Below are 16,830 nucleotides of genomic sequence, written 5' to 3'. Positions count from 1 at the left end.
CTGATATGCTGAGCTGTGGAAGCGGAGAGCTATGATACATCATGTGAGTCGTAATGCTATCGATACAACTAGGAGTCGCGCAATGGGACACCATAGCGACGGAAATCGTCATGGACGACTGTCTGAGGATCTCCCTCCCTTCACTTGCTGCTGCTGCAGTGTCGCCATCAACCTGTGTGCCTAGATAGACGAAAGTCAAAAGTGCTCGTGTCGAATGCGGGAGCGAACCTACCGCGGCATCCTCCGGAGGCAATGCACCCTTTGCCATGTTGTGCTTGCCGAATCTGAGCTTCTGTACGGGCCGTTGTGGGAGTTTGTTCGTGCCCTCCTGAGGAACGAGGAGCGCCTCGCACTCTTCGCGCGTCGCGATGTGCCCACCGAGCAGAGAGAAGAACTTGTGCCGCAGCACCGTCTTGATGCGCTCGAAGGCATGAGTGGAGTACCAGCCATCGCGCTCCTATACCGTCCATAAACACCAGTGCAGAACCCGGCGAAAGATCGACGTACATTGCACGTATCGCGGAGATCTTCCTCGTCAGCAATCATCTCTTTGAGCATCGGGTCATGGATATCACATAATTGAAATGCAGCTGTCTCTCCTGTGATGGTGATTCCGTCGAATATATGCGACCTACGATGCACGTTAGCTGCCAGCGAACTGCGAGTGTGCGGGGAATATCATTACCTCCTGTCCTCCTCACGTACTTCTCCTGTGCGATTTTGTGCGGATTCTACCCTCACCTCTTGTCGCTTGCTCACCACAGAAGGACGAACGATGGGATGGTTCACATTTCGGAAGTACAATCTCTGGTAGCTGTTTGATCAAGGAGTCTGATCAATCCACTCATGACAAGAATGGAAGATGATAGTACTCACAATCGAGCTTCACGATCTTCGCGAGGATCGTAGCCGAAGCGTATCTGAGTGTCGCGCCATGGGCCATCTTGGAATACGTATGATACGAGGGGTAAGAGGAATTTCGAACTAAAGGGTGGGAATATCTCAACAACAGGTTCAAAGAAGTAAACGATCGCACGCACTTTATGATTTCACGCACTTCGAATGGCAAGAATTGGTTGTATATAGCCGCCCGCGTCCATATGGGCCGTTGCTCGAACAGCTATTGAGAATGAGCAATGAGCGGAAGAACATCATCGCATTAGGACCCTGGGCCCCGTTGACCTCGGCGCTGACCTGTTGTAGCCTCTTGAGTAGCTCCTGGTCTGCCTTGTCCCTCTGCTCTTCTACTGAAGGAGACGGCTTATCCGGAACCTGTTTGGCACGTTGAGCACTGTCTCCACATATCCGTGTGCAGAGCACCCACCCCTTTATCAGTGAAGCTGATGGAGATGGGCCCAAAGCCTTTCCACCTCATCCGGTTGATCAGTCGCTTCTTCTCCTCGCCTGTCTCCTCATCAATAACGGTGGTGACAATAGATGCGGGGTTGGATTTGTAGCTGGACAGGCATGAGAAAGTGTGAAAGGCAAAGTCAACGATATGACGCACTTATAGTTTTGTGGTATGGACTGTCGACTGAAGAGCGGAGGAGGGAAGAGCCGCAGATTGCTCTTCATTTTCGGGACTGCGGAACCTTCTTTACTCGCCTCAGTGAGCCGCGGGTCAATATCCATGGAAGATATATCCTCTGGGATGACATAGTCTTCGGTTTCGGGAGGGATCCTATAACTGAGGATGCCCTCGACTAGAATGCCTTCAACGTCTCCAAGTCAGCGAGGACCAAGTGCACGTACCATCCATGGTGTCCATCGCTGTTCGGAGTTTTGCCACTGGGTCGTTCATGTCCGGCTGGAACTGGAAATCCGCCATACCTACGATGTGGAAGAAGGGTATAAATAAGAGAGTTCGGAGGAATGCACAACTGCACTCACTCCTGAACCTCGCCGTCTTCGGAATAGCCCCCGTAGCCTCAACAGTATATTCCCCTACCACACCATCCTCCTCTGCACCTACCTCACCCTCTCGTCTTCTTCGCTTGCGTTTCACAACCTTGAGCAAGATATTATTCGTAGGCGCAACATCTCCTGGAACCGGATGCGCGAACGGATTCCCCGGTCGAAGATGCAGCTCAAGGAGCGTCTCCGTCTTTCCAGCGGCGCGTTTAAATGCAGTTTCGATGCTTTGTTGTCCACCGAGACGTTCAACAGCAAGTGGGACAGACGTAGGCTTCACGTAGCCCGGATACTCGATAGAGTAGAAATGCGTGGCGGGGAGCGGCCTCTCGGGCGCTGGCGTGGTCTCTGGTGCTGGCACGGACAGCAAATTTGATGGACCTGCGACGGGGTCGTCCGTTGCGACATCAGACATTGTATATAAAGAGCAGCTGAGTCCACGATGAAGAAGAGTGAAGGCGGCGTGATCGAAATAGGAAGGGGTACGCTCAAGAGGTGGCAGGTGGCGGGTGGCGGGCCGATCATGTTCAACAAATTGATGCGATATCTTGTCGCGATACATGCATTATGGGCCAATTCACTCGTGTATGTAATTCATAAAGACGACAGAAAGTCGATCGTGCATGTCTTGATGAACCATGTTCGCTAGTTTACATATGCTGTCTACGGCGACAGGAGGCTGCAAATCGATTTGGCAACACACATATACATCTACTCCTTGGGTTTCTTCTGCATTGCCACCAACTGGTCCCACGTGTCCTACGCGGAGCGGGGCTCGCCAGTGAGTTGAAATGGAAGAGACAGTCTCATGTATGCACGTACCTGGACGTCGACGCCCGACTCAGAGAGTGCTGCAGACACCTTCATCGCGGCGTTCCTCACATCCGATTTCAACAGCAAACGAAACATTTGTAATTTTGACGGCGGCTTGGTGAGATCCAGTCCTGAAGATGTGTCCATAACGTTGTTATAAATGCAATGTCCGACATCTTGTCGGAGGCGGACGACTGCGCACCTGCATCCTCCAGAGCTTGCTGCAATTCCTTCAACATCTGCTTAATTTCCGGCTTATGCTCTATTGCGTGTCCTAACTTTTGAGAAATCTCTACATATTGCTTGAAGTTCTCATCTTCCTCCGCCCTCCGTCCCGGAGTCGTAGAGAACGCAGCTTGTCGCGTGCGATGACGATGTGAGGCAAGGATCCGGGTCGTTGCATTGGAGTGGATAGCACGCGCAGACAGAGTCTGCCTAGAAAAGGGAACAAGAATTGCTGTCCTGAGCATGTCTCAGTGCAGAGAAGCCGTGCCGCAAGCAACTGTTTGGAGAACGACTGCGAGACGAGTTGAAGCCAGGAACCCGAAGCGGGCTACATAGCGGGCGTGAGAAAGACGCGTAACGCGTGACCGCGTCAAGATGCACCGCGTCGTCGTGAGAGTAAGTGGCAGACCCATCGCGTATACGACAAAACAACATTCATTCCATCATCTCAGACAGAACCTTGCTTCATGGAAGATGACTATTACTCCGTTGAGTCGATCCTTGCGGAGAACCAGAAGATTCAATGTACATTCAAGATTGACATCCCAGACATGGGTCACCTCGACGGCGGCAACGAACGCGACGTACGCGATGCTTCGATGAGATTAGACGCGTCTGCTAACTGCCTTTCGCAAGATAAAAGCACTCAGCAAAGTACAGGTACCGATGTGGATGGCATACATCCTCATATACTCGTCAGCTCTGTATCGCGTCTCTCCTGGTCATCCACTATCATGTATGCTTCCCTTGACACAGTGACTACGCGGACTTCACCATTCCGCCTCCATTCTCCGCTCGCGTCAGAAACGCGCTGAACGCAGAAGCACGCAGTGTGCGTCTGTCAGCTCTAGTCGGGCAAGGAGGGTTATGGTACGGCTTCGGGAGAATGATCGTACGGCTGTGAGTAAGGAACCCCCCAGCGTTACATTCTGTCATTGACATCGGCTCGTCTCAGCATGAATGATTTACAAGCTCAGGAAATATCCGACCTTCTAGTCAAGGTACTCATCGGCTGGACCTCAAAGCATGGTCACTGACCTCCGATGGATAGACGTTCCGAGCACGCCTTACACAGGTCATCGACCAGGCACAGCACTTTGCCTCCATTCACGCTGCCGCGGCGTCCGGGACTGGAGGAGGCATCAGTGCGCTTGCGAGCGACGAAGCTACGATGTCTTTCCGAGAAGGACTCGACGGAACGGAGCGCGAGTGTGCGTCCGTTCTCTCCATAAACCATTACAGTAAGTGCTTATGAATGCAATCCTCTGTTGTTCGCTTCGTAGTGTTCGTGCTGGCACAAGATAGCACATGGAGGACGAAACGATGGTATGAAACGAGCGACAGACCGCGACGGTGATCTATCATGCATTTTACGTTATGGAGGATGTTACGATATAGAGTCATAGTGTATACTGGTAAAGGGGCTGCTATGAGCAATGTTAATTTGAACATTCGGTCATGAATGCATTGCTAACATCGGAATGGTTGCGTTCATGATGGAGTGTGTGGATAGGGCTTTATCACTGCCAGTCAGCGCTTTGTTTGCTCTTGCCCCCGCCACCTACACGTCTTGTCACCTCTTCCGTGTCTCAAAGACTACCTTTCCGTTCCGCTAGCATATATGTTGTGGTACTATGGTATCAGCGAACACAGCAACCATGATGGACAATGACTTCCAATTGGTGAGAAGCGAGAACTGAGTTGTGTCAGTGTAACATGCTTGTGGGCAGAGCGGTCAGTCCTCCTTTGTCCTCGTCGACGGCCCCTGCGCCTCAGCTGCCGTACCGTGGTCCTGCTCCTGGCCCTCGGATAAATGTAAATCGTGAACAAACCTGCGCAAAATAAATCTCGACTTAGGGCTTGTAACAGTGCATGCTACTCACCACTTCACACTCGCCCATAGCGCAAGCTCGATCCCCATGAGCGAGATCAGGTGTATGTTTCCGCGCGTCGCTACGGCTAGCGAGAGCAAGACCAGAAGAAGCGCCCCGAACGCTGCATCTAGGAGCAGAAGAAAGGTCGGGTTTAGCGAGGAGCCCGGGGTGAGGATGTTGCCCATGAACGAGTTGGAGACGACGGGCGTGGCCGACGCCTCATCCATTTGTTCCTTCTGCTGAGGCATCTGGTGTGGACGGATATTGCAGAGTAAACTTTACGGCACGCCTAGTGCCGAAGCACGTCCAGCACAGAATAAATGCACGACGAGCACGACGAGCACAGCGCGGCAGCACGGACACGCGTGGAGAGCCTCGCCGCTTCCCGATAAGGATATACCTCCAGCTGGGATCTGGCGCTCAAGAAAGACACGAGAGTGCTCATCACAGTGAGCTCTCGCAATTCTCATCAGCTCGCCCCTTGTCTCGCTCAAAGTTCGAGAAGCCCACGAATCATTGACGTTGTTCTCCTCCGAGAATGCTGCCATGCAATTATTCGTTCTTACTTTGTGCAACTGTGCTCGATCTCGCACGGCGGCTCATTCAGGATGACGAGAGCGCAGGTAACGTCCGCTGAGAATGGTACGCTATTGTTCTTCAACAAATACCTGAAGCTATAATCAACAGACTATTTCTGCTGCGTTCAGTGCAAACAATCTCTTCGTCAGCATCAACCGGTCGAATATGTCCTTTGAATTGCCTGCAACGCGCAGCGATAACTGTCAACGCTGGCATGGTCGGCACGGAGTAAGCATCAATGCGGGTACAGCATGCCTTGAAGGTTTTCATACAACGATGGAACGGCCAATTACATCGCGAAGAAAAATCTGTCAAGGCCATCATGAAATATCCAATCCGACGTGTCTGTTGGTCATGCATTGATGCATAGCCAATGCACGCCTCTCGAGAACTACTTGAATTCATCATATACTGGCGGTATACACGGCCGCCTCTCAAATATGACGCCAACGTAATCCGTCTTTCAGTAAAGTCTAGCCAGAGCAACTGCACTGGCCTTTGATAATCACACTTATGCCCTGAACCCTAATCCGACACTGATTCTGATCATCATTTCCGTGTCAAGTGCATAGTAAGTGGACACTTCAGCTGCCACAAATCAGCCGCCAGCTCCTCATCAATCTGGCGCGTACATCGATTACAGGACCCGTGTTACCGATTCTAGTGGAGTTGCCATGGAGACGAACGATGTCCGGCGTCCTGGGAGCGTGCATACCAATGGTAACTACAGTCTGATTTCCATGTGCCTTCCCAAGCCTCGTCGGTCACATAAGGCGTCGGCATCGCAAAGCGATTGTCGCCAACTTGCCTTTCGTCTTCTCTTCACTCCTTCGTCCAAGTGCTTCAGGTCAGTTGAGGACAGCTTTACTCTGTACATCCTAGGCAAAGGCGAACTGACGGATTGTGTTGTGGCCAGTCACTTCATTTGGGCTGCCCGGTAGCGCCCCTGGACAAGATTCGTTTTTCTATTCAATTGGCGTCCGGCAGGCCGTACAATCTGGGAGTGACGACTCCTCTCGGTCAATATGCATTTGTCTCTATTCGCTTTCGCCCTCGCACTCGCTGTGCCAATCAATGCTGCACCGATAATGACAAGGGCGTCTGATTCTACGGATGTTAAGGTTCTACGTAAGTCTCGGATTTATATGCAGGAATCTCACGTTCCAGTTCGAACAAACGTCAGAATTTGCCGGTGTTTTGGAGCAACTCGAGACCGAATTCTACGCGCAGGCTCTGGCTAAATTCCAGGATTCGGATTTTACCTCTGCTGGATTCACAGAAGCGCAAGTTCCCATACAACAATTTGAGAATATCCATAGCGATGAAGCGACACATCTGTCCGTGATTAATGTGAGTCCGTTCTCGACAGAAAAGATCACTAGTATATCCTCAGCGACGTCTTCAGTCGACTCTTGAATCTCTTGGAGCCTCCCCCATATCTGGTTGCGAATTTGACTTCTCGAGTGCCCTTACGAACGTCTCTACTATGGCCGCCACAGCCCGAGTTGTCGAAAACATGGGTGTCTCCGCTTACTTGGGCGCGGCACATATGCTCTCCGATGCTTCTCTCCTGACCGCGGCGGCTTCGATCATGTCTGTGGAGGCTCGGCATCAAACCATCCTGAACTTGCTCAACGACGCCACGTCCATTCCACAAGCGTTCGATATCGCTCTGAACCCTAGCGAGGTGCTTGCCGTTGCAAGCTCCTTCGTATCTGGGTGTGATGTCGGCTTTTCCGGTAGGCAGCAGTCGACACACGTGGCGTACACACAGCAGACTCAGTTTGTTTCGCAGCGAACACCCCGCTCACCGTAACGAACAACGGCCCTATTGTGCAAGGCGATACACTTTCGTTCTCGTCCACGGCTGTGAACAGTTCGACAGACGTATGTGGCCCATTCTAGCATCTAGTTCGATACTGACGGAAACGTCTCGCGTTCGCAGAACCTCAGCTGTCAAATGCTCGTCGGAGGCGCAGCCGTGTCGATCTCCCTGGAACTCAGCAGCTGTGTCGTCCCATCCTCCATTAACGGACCCGTCGCCGTTTTCGTCACGTCCGACTCGCAGCCGATCAACAGCAACATTCGCGAAATGAACACCAACACTATCGTTGCTGGGCCGGCGATGATCTTCGTAGACGCGCAGACTGATTACCTGGGCGAGCTCGCGGTCGCCGGCACCGTCGCGGACAACAGCACGACCACTGGGAGTAGCACGTCGTCGGGGAATAGCACGTCGTCGGGGAATAGCACGTCGTCGGGGAGCAGCTCGGCTGGCGCTGCTGACAGCACCGCGACCGCGACTGCCGTGTCCAGCGTAGTCGTAAGCGCAAGCACTGCAGTCAGCACGGACGTCGCATCTGCTACTGCCACCTCGGCAAGTACCGCCAGCGCAGCTGCCACTGTAGCCTCAAGCAGTGCGAACGCTGCCTCGGCATCGAGCGCAACGAGCGCTAGCACGATAACTGCGGCCGAGGCCGGCTCCACGACGGAGACAATCTCGCCCGAGCAGGCCAGCTCAATCCTGTCTGCTGCGAGTGCGGCGAGCGCCGCTGCGGCAACTGCTACTGGCGCGGCGGATGTGGCGGCCCAGGCTTTGTCGACGCTTATCGTCGCAGCACCCGCCAGCACGAGTGGGGCATCCACGGACATCGTAGCGTACCCCGGTGGACCGAACACGTACGTTGGGCCGTTAGGTGCTGTTGATGTGTTGGGTTGGTCGACGACATAGAAGGGTTTGCACCATATGTTGTTGTAGCTCTGGTGTATTAGCTTAGGATTGTTTTGAATGGACGTGAGAGTCGGGATTTGGCATGAACCTTGCGCTTTTGGAGGACTGTCAGCCGCGATCTCACTTACAACTACATGTATGCTTGTCGTGTACCTCGTATCAGTTGCGTCAAACTTGAATGCTGTTCCGAGCTGCTGGTGCTTGTGACGCATGAGGTGCACTAACAGACAGAGCGTGCAGCCTGAGGTTAGGCTTATGCAGCCAATCATGAAGCTGTGACGAACCTCACAATGTACAAGCACTCATTCACCTATATGACCAAACTGATATTGACAGACCAATGGGGATTCTTAGATCACGCTCGACAGTTCGCACGTATAGTATGTGTGCTCATAGTATCCGCTCAAAACTCCCTCTCTGCCAGCCAGCTCGACACCATTGCCTGTGCCTCTGCAGGCTTGTCATGGGGGACGTGGATACAACCTACGAGTCAGCACCTCCACTATGCCAACGAAAAACTCGGATACTCATCATATGTCCTGCACCAGGAACAGTGGCGAACGTCAACGTGCCGGCCTTCTTGGTCTCTCCGGCCTTCTTCTCGTTGACGACCCAGTCGCGCCACTCCTCTGCATTGTACGCCTCTCTGCCCAGCCAGTCGAGCTTGTCTACCCACAGCTTATTGGCGACCCAATTGCATTGCCAGTCGTACGTCCCGGCATAGATGAGCATGCGCACGCCTCGCTCAAGCAGGTTCGCGACGTAATGCTGCGACGGGACGACCCACTTGTCCATGTGGAGGTTGAAGTGGGTCCCGACTTCGCGGCTACAAGCCGAAAAGTTGTTCGGCGATGTGACGCCTAAGATTTTGCGAGTGGATGGTCGGTCAAGGTAATTCTTTATCACGGTGTTTTCTTTGTAGCACAGGCTGTCGCCCTCACACATCTTTCGGGACGTAGACGAAAGGCGTGTCATATCATGTAGCTCTCGGAAGTCAAGGAACACATGTACCTTCGAGATGTCGTAGACGTTTCGGCCTGCAACGAATTGAGCGTTCGGCCCTGCAATTGATGGCATCAAATTGGTCTATGCAGCTTCTGCGCATAGCTTCTTAGCATCGAGGAAGCTACCATGAATGGGTTTAGTTTTCCGAAATGTGCGTATTGGTCGACAACAAGCGCGCGACAACTCACTGCCATCTTCATGCGCACACAGGTGCTAATATCCTGGAAAGGCACTTGCAAGGCAGCCGTGCCGCATTCTATCTCGTAGCGTCCGAAATAGAGCCTATGACGAACGTTAACACTGCTACACTTTCACAGCAGGCAAGCTACGCACGTCGATATGTCCGTGATCCCATTTCCAATCAGGACGCTCGTGAGGTTGAGAATCTCTCTGCCTTCTGATTTTGCGATAGTATTACGGTCGAATATGTAGCTTGCGAATGCTGGCAAGTAGCGACCCTAGCAGGGCGTGCCGCGCATCAAGACCGACCCGCATCAGTGTTCTGTGTACTCACACCATAGGATTCTCCTGCGAGGTGGAGGGGGCGGCCAGTGAATTGAGGAAATATCTCAAAAAAGATCGAGAGGAATGCGTAAATGTTCTTGGCAGCGTCTTCTGTGGTCTCGACAGTTTCTCCATAATCCGCATAAGAAAAGCCGACGCCAACCCTGAGATCGTAATTCAGACACTACTTGATCGCAAGGGGAGGGAGTCCGCACGTTGGTCGAGAAAGAAGATGTCTGCCTCCGCGTTCCACGAGTACGGGTTCCAAACACTGCCATTGGGAGATTTGTCTTCCTTGTCGATACTACACGGTCCTTCGAGGGATTATGGGACGAAATTCGATAGTACAGTAGAAATGTGGAGTACCTAGCTCCATGAGTAGGCCCATGGATGACGAACAGCCAGGGCCTGAGCAAGCATCAGGGCATTCGCCCTCAAGACAGATCTGCTGGTACCATACCTCCGTTGATCCACATCATAACATCATCTTTGAATACAAAGTGTAAGCTGAGAGATGTTCTTTCTCGGTTGAGATAACGAACCTTTGGCTGGGTCCCTTCTGCTCTCGAAGAAATAGAAGAACAGATGCTTAGCACCAGAATCAACATCCAGATATCCCGTGTACACACTGAGAAAACAAAAGCATACAGAGTCATGCAAGTGAGTTACATGGCAAACATTGACTTTGAGTGCATCCTCACTTCACAGTCGGATCACAGAATGTGCTTTTCTTGATCCTGACTCGGTGAGCAGGGAGATTCGGATGCCGCAGAATGCTAAACTCTTCCTCAGATCTATAGATGACAATCGCCACTGCGCAATGCCTATATCATGGCCAAACGATTGTCCATGGCCACCAGTAACAACATTGTTCGTGAAGCCGCGAGACTGCCGCGCGATCACCTCAGCCTGGAAGGCTACACCGACCGAAATGAGTACAACCAGAGGCCACAGCATCATCGCCATCCAGTGTGAGGTTTAAAAACCTCGAGCAGCATTCAGACGTGTCTTGAGAACGGATATTTGGATTTTCTCATGGGCCTCGCTCGGATAAGGAATATACCGTAATTAGTCGCTGCATGTCACGTGGAGCCAGTCTACAATTGGCATTGCCATAAATGGAGGCGCAATAGAAGGGCGCCTGAAAAGTTCGAAGGCAAGGTCAAGTCTGTCGCCTTCCAACTTCTGCTCTAAGGCTGTTTTCTACTGCGGTCATTCGCCATGCTGGTTCTATACGAGACGTCTCTGGGCTATTGTCTTTTTAAGCTCACCGACTCTGCCAAGGTTTCAAGTGCCGATGTGTGGGAGGACTTCGAGACACCGGAGCGAGCTAACAAACTGTAGGCATATAATACCGACTCTACCGAGGTTATCAATATGCTCACGGCTTCTCATGCTTTTCCGAATCTCTTTCTTGTTGATAACACTCCTTGACAGGCTGAGGCTCAAATCTCTGCACCGTTTCACATCCACTGCGACCGCCGTCGAAGAGATCACCGCCCTTCAAGAAGGGAAGCTTGGGAAGGGCCTGAAGAAATTCCTTTCGGACGAGGTTGTAGGAAAAGGAAAGGGGAAGAGATCACTAGTTGTCCTTGACCCAAAACTTGGTGAGCTAGGCAGGCTCTTGCCGTTGGGTTTCGCTTGCTGAAGAATGTGATACCACGTCTCGATCAGGTCATTCAATCAGCAAGAAGCTAGGCATCAATGTCATTGCCCAAGATAGCACCATGGAACTCTTCCGTGGTATCCGCAAGCAGCTTGCAGCCCTTCTTGACGGATTAGACCCGAAGGATCTGGCTACTATGAGCTTGGGCTTGAGTCATTCACTATCTCGGTGAGCAGTGCCTATATCGCGTATGACTCCTCCTTGCTCAAAACGTTCCGTCAGTTTCAAGTTGAAGTTCTCTCCGGATAAAGTAGACACCATGGTCGTACAAGCCATAGCTCTCCTCGACGACTTGGATAAAGAGATTAACATCTATGCTATGCGAGTCAAGGTAATTCACTTTTACATTTCATGCGAATCCTCCCTCATCACGTCTTTGTAGGAGTGGTATGGTTGGCATTTCCCTGAGCTATCAAAAATCATCGTGGACAATTTGGCGTACGCCAAGGTCATAAAGACGATGGGTTCGTATGTTCAACAGAGATGGTTCTCCGTCGCCCTGACCCATATATGTCTAGGTTTCCGAACAAACGCGGCAACTACTGACTTCTCTGCCGTCCTTCCTGAGGATCTTGAGGCGACCATCAAGGCTGCGGCAGAAATTTCGATGGGAACAGAAATTTCAGACTCTGACATTGCCCACATCAACTCTCTCTGTGACCAGGTGATTGCTATCACCGCTTACCGGACACAGCTTGCGGAGTATCTACGGAATCGCATGAACGCGATTGCACCCAATCTGACTGTTCTTGTCGGTGACCTTGTCGGTGCACGGCTGATCAGCCATGCTGGTAGCCTTCTGAATCTCGCGAAGCATCCTGCGAGTACCATCCAAATTCTTGGGGCGGAGAAAGCCCTGTTCCGTGCATTAAAAACGAAGCATGATACGCCTAAATACGGGTTGATCTACCATGTACGTTGCTCACTACATTCTATCGAACATTAATGTCTCAAGGGGGCTACAGGCATCTCTGATTGGTCAAGCACCACCAAAACTGAAGGGAAAGGTCAGATCGCGTGATCGCAGTTATAGACATCGTTCACGATTGTTTAACCATTATTCACAGATGGCTCGTATGGTTGCAACTAAGGCCGCTCTGTCTATCCGTGTTGATGCATTGACGGAAGTGGAGGATAAGTCCGAGCCGCTAGCGCCGTCAATAGGTATCGAGAACCGCGCCAAATTGGAAGCACGCCTGCGTGCGCTCGAGTCGCAGGGCGACGCTGCTGGTGTGCGTTCAGCGATGTCGAACAGGAACCAGCAGCGATTCCAGATGACTGGGCAAACCAAGACGTACAACACGGCGGCGGATGCGGTGGATCTCATCTCAACGCAGCGAGAGCCACTGGAGTCGGCAGTGGCGGCGGTGTTGGACGTTAACGCGGAGAAGAAGAAGGCGAAGGAAGAGCGGAGGGCGAAGCGGAGGGCGGAGAAGGAGGGGAAGACGGCGGAGAGCGAGGAGGCGCAGGTTAAGGAGAACGGCCAAGCAGCCTCTGTGGAGGCGAACGGTGCGGAGGAGGAGAAAGAGAAGAAGAAGAAGGAGAAGAAGCGGAAAAGGCATGAGGACGATGGAGATGTCACAATGGAGGACGCAACAGTGAGTAATCCTAGTAGACAATTGCTGAATATCACACTAATGCACTCTTTAGACGGACGCAGATGCTGAGGCGGAGCGCAAGGCAAAGAAGAAGGCTCGCAAAGCAGAAAAGGCCGCCGCGGAGCAAGAGTCTGGCGAGTCCAAGAAGAAGAAGCGGAGAAAGTCGGAAGCATAAGTCTCCATAGTATGCTTTTCTCTGCCGCTCACGTCCATTATCTATCTCAATCATTTTATTATTACCTTCGACGCGAGTATCGAGACATGCTTATTGCTTTCTGGGATCTATTGGCTGTCCCGTTATACCGGTGTCACTATGCTCGATCTAGAGACGTCTAGTTTGTCAGTGAAATGGTTGGCTAAAGTATTATAGTGATGAAAACCACGTTTTGCCAGTGGCATTCAATTACGGTCTCCGAACGGCTCTCCTAGCTCGATTCACTCCTGCTCTTGGTGACGATCGCCACCAAGTCTTTAGATGGCTAGATGCCGTCAGTCCATCTGTGTCATTACGCATCAGCCTGGGGACGCGAACCAGCTAGCCCCCATCACATCCTGAGAGACGGAGACCAGGTAGGTCTCGAAACTTGAAGCTTGATTCTTGACTCTGTCCATTGTAGCAGAGAAAGACCGCCCGGGGTTCAATTACAAAAGGGCTGTATATACGAGCAATGCATTGAATGACGGAAAGTGTAATTAGAAGTGTGGAGTAAAATGATTACTGTTGTACGTGGACATGTAGTTATGGTAAGGAGCCTGTTAACGTCACGCGTGGACCGTACTGGAACGTCAGCGGCCCCCGCAGCAGCCATCGTTGACAGTATACCTCCATATGGCGCCGCGGACAAGGTTGATGGCCATCCAGCTGAGCCTCGTGCCCACTACCCTCATCCACCGACGTCTATGTGTGCCAAACGCGGCTCACTTCATTGACGAAGCGCAACTAGCTGGTCTAGTTTCACATGCATATATCCTCGATGCAAGCTGAGCTCCATTGCGGCACGTCAGCGGAGCGGCGATTCGTACAAGCGCATGAAGAGGCTCTCCGTGTTGATGCTCGCTTCCCTCCCCCTCCGTTTGCCACCATGCGACTGTGTTTCGACGTCTTCTAGCACAATTCCTCACACCGTGTTGCGCAATGGAAACAAACGCTTCGGAGGGGCGACCGACCAGCGATTCGATGGTCAAAGCCTTTCTTCCTGCCGCGGCTTGCCGGTCAGCATTACGGACATCTCGTCTCCATCGTTGATGACGCTCACGACACACTCTGTCCCCGCGAAGCTACGCTGGGGCGACATGCCGAGGGCAGCGTCGCTTTTGGCATAAAACGCTCGGAGGATCCGGCGGAGGGCACGCCCGCACTGAATGGCCTGTAGGGTGCGCAGCAGTCGCCGCGGACAGTAATTAACACGACGACGAGGATCAACTGCGCGAATACGTATGAGGGCGGCCCGCCCACGTTCAGGTCGATCCAGTGGAGTGGGGACGATTCGCACCAAATTGGCCCATGTTCCGCCATGCTATGTCGTCCGCGTGATGTAGGACCGATCTAAGGCGCGAATGGTAGCGGTACAACAAGTCGAACTTTCAAATTTCAGCCCATCAGTTGTCTGAACGTATATATATGGGCCGGGATCAACGGCGCTGTATCATTATGTCGGTGTGCGATATGGCCTAGGCATCGGCGGCCATCCGAAAGACGGGCTGGGCGAGTTAAAGCGACGCTATCATAGGCAAGCTGGGGCGAAAGTGGCGCAGAAGCTGACATCAGCGATCGGACAACGTCCTAGCCCGAAAAGGGTGATCGCGCAACCACCTACCTTACGTAAGCGCCACTGTGGCACCATGGGTACAAAGTGTTCAAGTTCAAACTCCGAAAGCATGAATCTCCGCCGTGGCTCCATGCGGCGGCCTGCAGTGTTGCTTCTCCCCATCTTCAGTTCTTAATCTATATCATCATATGCATGTGCAACATTAGGTGTCCTTGCTGTTCAACCGTTCCATAGTAAGCAGCGATCCCTCCATATATACCTCAGCAGTTCTGATTCACACATACCATCCTCCACAGAGATATGGTGCCGGAATTACCAGGTCTGATTCCCGATGACTTCCACTTCAGCTCAATGGAGACTACCGAGGACATGACCCGCTACGTCCCGGGAGGCTACCATCCTATCATCATTGGCGACATTATCGGCTCGTCTCTTCGTACGGACTCTGCGAGCAAGCCATGCCAATATAGGATCATGCACAAGTTGGGCTTTGGGTCATATGCGACGGTATGGTTGGCTCAGAAGATGGATTCAAGCGGAGCGTTCGTCGCAGTGAAGATCACAATGGCGGCAGATGGTCATACACGGGAGGCTCAAATGCTCGAAGCAGCCTCAACGGTGCTGCCCAATGGCCAGCTGTCGCCACATGGCATGACGCTGCTGGATCACTTACCTTGCGCGGTCCCAATGGCACTCACTCTGTTCTGGTGACGGACGTTGTGGCGCCGATCATCTCCTTTCCTTCACCTAGACGCCCTCCGCATTGGCGGAAAGCTGTCGCGTACGGTCTAGCGCAGAGTTTAGCGCACCTACACGCTGTAGGGATCGTCCACGGAGGTACGTTGTCCGCTTCCACTGCTGACGATTCCCTGACTCCTGCCTGTAGACTTGCACCTCGGTAATGTTGGGCTTGCCATGCCGCAGCTCGCACATCAGGATCCAGACGTACGACCTGACAATTGTTCTACCTTGCTCCGCTGCCAAACAAACGCGCTCGTTACCCGCTTATGTTGTCGCGCCGTGCCGCCTGACTACGTACTATGAGAAACTCGCCAGCTCCGATCCGCCTGTGACTAAGATCTTCGACTTCGGCAATGGTGAGCTGAGTTCTTGAGAACTCTCTCGGTTTCCTAATCACACTCACTGCAGCGCATAAAGCCGGAACGCTACCACTGAACTTACAATGTGCGGTGGAAGCTTGCGCTCCCGAGGTAGTCTATGCACTCGTCATAAAAAAGACAGAAAACCCACCCGTTGAGCCCCCAGCCGACGTCTGGGCTCTCGGTGCTGTCGTGCGTCCTCTCCTGCCCCCTCTTCGAAGCACGATAACCTGATACATTCGCACAGATATTCGAGATCGTTACTGGCTCTCCACTTTTTTATGGCGTCGGCATGCCCGCCCTGCCGTCTCGCATGTCTAAGATGGCCGGCTACGTACCCCCAAAGTGGCGGTCATGGCGTCCTGATCTGACCATATCACCCGACCAGGCCGATGCCTGGTGGACATCACGTAAAACGCTGCTACGTCAAGGCTGTGTGGATGATAAAGACACGGACGCGCTCGTTAGGCTGCTGAAGAAAGTGCTCGTGCTCGACGCCACGATTCGACCGACTATCGTAGAGGTCCTGCAAGATCCGTGGTTCCATGATGATGCCGCGCACGAGGTCCAAATTTGAAGCCAAGCCGTTTTCCCGACTTCTTGTGACGTTCGTGTTCATTTCTCGCCCTTTCGCTCGCTCTGTGATCTGACGTTGAGACGGCAACAGCATGCTTTTTCATAACTCTTCGCACGCGAACTATGCCGGCCAACCAAAGCACCTGTCCGTGTATGTCTGCAACGATGACAACTGGGCTCTCACGCCCCACGAGCATGGCACGGCTGTGCACATCTTCGCTGTGGAACAGGAGCTCGTGAATGGCTATCAAGGCTACTTCTGTGCTCGGGGAGGCGGCACACACTGAACAATGATGCGATCAAGAATGCCTATGCCCAGGCAGAGGCGAAGAATTTTGGGATGCTGGGGCAAGGCGACTTGGCTTGAGAATCATGCGTGTTCAGTCAAGCAGAATGCCAAGATACTGTACTGAGAATATCAAGCTTTGACTCGTCGAATAAGTCTGTGTCAGTAGTTGCGATAGAGTATCTTTTTCTTG

General features: G+C 52.5%; 10 protein-coding genes across 10 annotated transcripts; 6 read left to right on the top strand and 4 right to left on the bottom strand.

The window, feature by feature from the left end:
- Positions 1-108: 108 nt before the first annotated feature.
- LAESUDRAFT_754139 (uncharacterized protein) lies at positions 109-2,326 on the bottom strand (the record flags this gene model as incomplete). Its single annotated transcript, XM_040911852.1, has 11 exons — positions 109-180; positions 233-457; positions 508-631; positions 686-814; positions 877-984; positions 1,041-1,120; positions 1,195-1,272; positions 1,325-1,457; positions 1,508-1,703; positions 1,753-1,830; positions 1,891-2,326. The coding sequence occupies 11 exons, from the start codon at positions 2,324-2,326 to the stop codon at positions 109-111; spliced, it is 1,659 nt and encodes a 552-aa protein (XP_040770645.1).
- Positions 2,327-2,481: 155 nt separating this feature from the next.
- On the bottom strand, positions 2,482-3,273 carry LAESUDRAFT_808596 (uncharacterized protein). Its single transcript, XM_040914078.1, has 3 exons — positions 2,927-3,273; positions 2,734-2,855; positions 2,482-2,670 (listed from the first exon to the last, which is right to left on the bottom strand). Exons 1-3 carry the CDS (start codon positions 3,192-3,194, stop codon positions 2,623-2,625), a joined length of 438 nt encoding a protein of 145 aa, XP_040770644.1. The 5' UTR covers positions 3,195-3,273; the 3' UTR covers positions 2,482-2,622.
- A 143-nt stretch (positions 3,274-3,416) lies between these two features.
- Positions 3,417-4,306, top strand: LAESUDRAFT_639037 (GINS complex Psf3 component; the record flags this gene model as incomplete). Its single annotated transcript, XM_040903512.1, has 6 exons — positions 3,417-3,533; positions 3,586-3,644; positions 3,706-3,849; positions 3,905-3,950; positions 4,001-4,160; positions 4,233-4,306. The coding sequence occupies 6 exons, from the start codon at positions 3,417-3,419 to the stop codon at positions 4,304-4,306; spliced, it is 600 nt and encodes a 199-aa protein (XP_040770643.1).
- Positions 4,307-4,684: 378 nt separating this feature from the next.
- On the bottom strand, positions 4,685-5,071 carry LAESUDRAFT_710199 (uncharacterized protein; the record flags this gene model as incomplete). Its single annotated transcript, XM_040906746.1, has 2 exons — positions 4,685-4,781; positions 4,833-5,071. 2 exons carry the CDS (start codon positions 5,069-5,071, stop codon positions 4,685-4,687), a joined length of 336 nt encoding a protein of 111 aa, XP_040770642.1.
- Positions 5,072-6,515: 1,444 nt separating this feature from the next.
- LAESUDRAFT_638616 (uncharacterized protein) lies at positions 6,516-8,133 on the top strand (the record flags this gene model as incomplete). The annotated part of the gene is made up of 4 exons (XM_040903479.1): positions 6,516-6,752; positions 6,808-7,141; positions 7,198-7,271; positions 7,315-8,133. The coding sequence occupies 4 exons, from the start codon at positions 6,516-6,518 to the stop codon at positions 8,131-8,133; spliced, it is 1,464 nt and encodes a 487-aa protein (XP_040770641.1).
- Positions 8,134-8,536: 403 nt separating this feature from the next.
- On the bottom strand, positions 8,537-10,608 carry LAESUDRAFT_754134 (alpha/beta-hydrolase; the record flags this gene model as incomplete). Its single annotated transcript, XM_040911851.1, has 10 exons — positions 8,537-8,616; positions 8,661-9,194; positions 9,347-9,420; positions 9,472-9,596; positions 9,655-9,806; positions 9,858-9,956; positions 10,009-10,050; positions 10,103-10,129; positions 10,185-10,270; positions 10,349-10,608. 10 exons carry the CDS (start codon positions 10,606-10,608, stop codon positions 8,537-8,539), a joined length of 1,479 nt encoding a protein of 492 aa, XP_040770640.1.
- Positions 10,609-10,791: 183 nt separating this feature from the next.
- LAESUDRAFT_719447 (Nop-domain-containing protein) lies at positions 10,792-13,125 on the top strand. Its single transcript, XM_040907630.1, has 9 exons — positions 10,792-10,982; positions 11,080-11,249; positions 11,317-11,476; positions 11,531-11,639; positions 11,691-11,772; positions 11,827-12,221; positions 12,274-12,315; positions 12,376-12,906; positions 12,959-13,125. Exons 1-9 carry the CDS (start codon positions 10,864-10,866, stop codon positions 13,079-13,081), a joined length of 1,731 nt encoding a protein of 576 aa, XP_040770639.1. The 5' UTR covers positions 10,792-10,863; the 3' UTR covers positions 13,082-13,125.
- Positions 13,126-13,538: 413 nt separating this feature from the next.
- LAESUDRAFT_719444 (uncharacterized protein) lies at positions 13,539-14,263 on the top strand. Its single transcript, XM_040907628.1, has one exon. The coding sequence runs from the start codon at positions 13,936-13,938 to the stop codon at positions 14,227-14,229; it is 294 nt and encodes a 97-aa protein (XP_040770637.1). The 5' UTR covers positions 13,539-13,935; the 3' UTR covers positions 14,230-14,263.
- LAESUDRAFT_719446 (uncharacterized protein) lies at positions 13,561-13,980 on the top strand. The gene is made up of 2 exons (XM_040907629.1): positions 13,561-13,853; positions 13,893-13,980. Exons 1-2 carry the CDS (start codon positions 13,736-13,738, stop codon positions 13,937-13,939), a joined length of 165 nt encoding a protein of 54 aa, XP_040770638.1. The 5' UTR covers positions 13,561-13,735; the 3' UTR covers positions 13,940-13,980.
- A 712-nt stretch (positions 14,264-14,975) lies between the features above and the next one.
- Positions 14,976-16,352, top strand: LAESUDRAFT_754132 (kinase-like protein; the record flags this gene model as incomplete). The annotated part of the gene is made up of 5 exons (XM_040911850.1): positions 14,976-15,217; positions 15,286-15,493; positions 15,562-15,772; positions 15,825-15,967; positions 16,023-16,352. The coding sequence occupies 5 exons, from the start codon at positions 14,976-14,978 to the stop codon at positions 16,350-16,352; spliced, it is 1,134 nt and encodes a 377-aa protein (XP_040770636.1).
- Positions 16,353-16,830: the final 478 nt, after the last annotated feature.

Source organism: Laetiporus sulphureus (assembly GCF_001632365.1).
Source record: "Laetiporus sulphureus 93-53 unplaced genomic scaffold LAESUscaffold_1, whole genome shotgun sequence".
NCBI lineage: Eukaryota > Fungi > Basidiomycota > Agaricomycetes > Polyporales > Laetiporaceae > Laetiporus > Laetiporus sulphureus.
This window is presented reverse-complemented; position numbering and strand designations above follow the sequence as displayed.

Bases quoted from the DNA above. Each gene is read 5' to 3' on its own strand.
- LAESUDRAFT_808596 (XM_040914078.1), bottom strand. From the start codon at position 3,194: ATGCTCAGGACAGCAATTCTTGTTCCCTTTTCTAGGCAGACTCTGTCT. The intron at 2,856-2,926 runs GTGCGCAGTCGT...ACACATCTTCAG, and splicing joins GCAAGCTCTGGAGGATGCAG to GACTGGATCTCACCAAGCCG. The intron at 2,671-2,733 runs GTACGTGCATAC...CGCTCCGCGTAG, and splicing joins AGTCGGGCGTCGACGTCCAG to GACACGTGGGACCAGTTGGT.
- LAESUDRAFT_719447 (XM_040907630.1), top strand. From the start codon at position 10,864: ATGCTGGTTCTATACGAGACGTCTCTGGGCTATTGTCTTTTTAAGCTC. The intron at 11,640-11,690 runs GTAATTCACTTT...ACGTCTTTGTAG, and splicing joins TCTATGCTATGCGAGTCAAG to GAGTGGTATGGTTGGCATTT. The intron at 12,222-12,273 runs GTACGTTGCTCA...AGGGGGCTACAG, and splicing joins AATACGGGTTGATCTACCAT to GCATCTCTGATTGGTCAAGC.
- LAESUDRAFT_719446 (XM_040907629.1), top strand. From the start codon at position 13,736: ATGGCGCCGCGGACAAGGTTGATGGCCATCCAGCTGAGCCTCGTGCCC. The intron at 13,854-13,892 runs GTCTAGTTTCAC...ATGCAAGCTGAG, and splicing joins TGACGAAGCGCAACTAGCTG to CTCCATTGCGGCACGTCAGC.
- LAESUDRAFT_719444 (XM_040907628.1), top strand. From the start codon at position 13,936: ATGAAGAGGCTCTCCGTGTTGATGCTCGCTTCCCTCCCCCTCCGTTTG.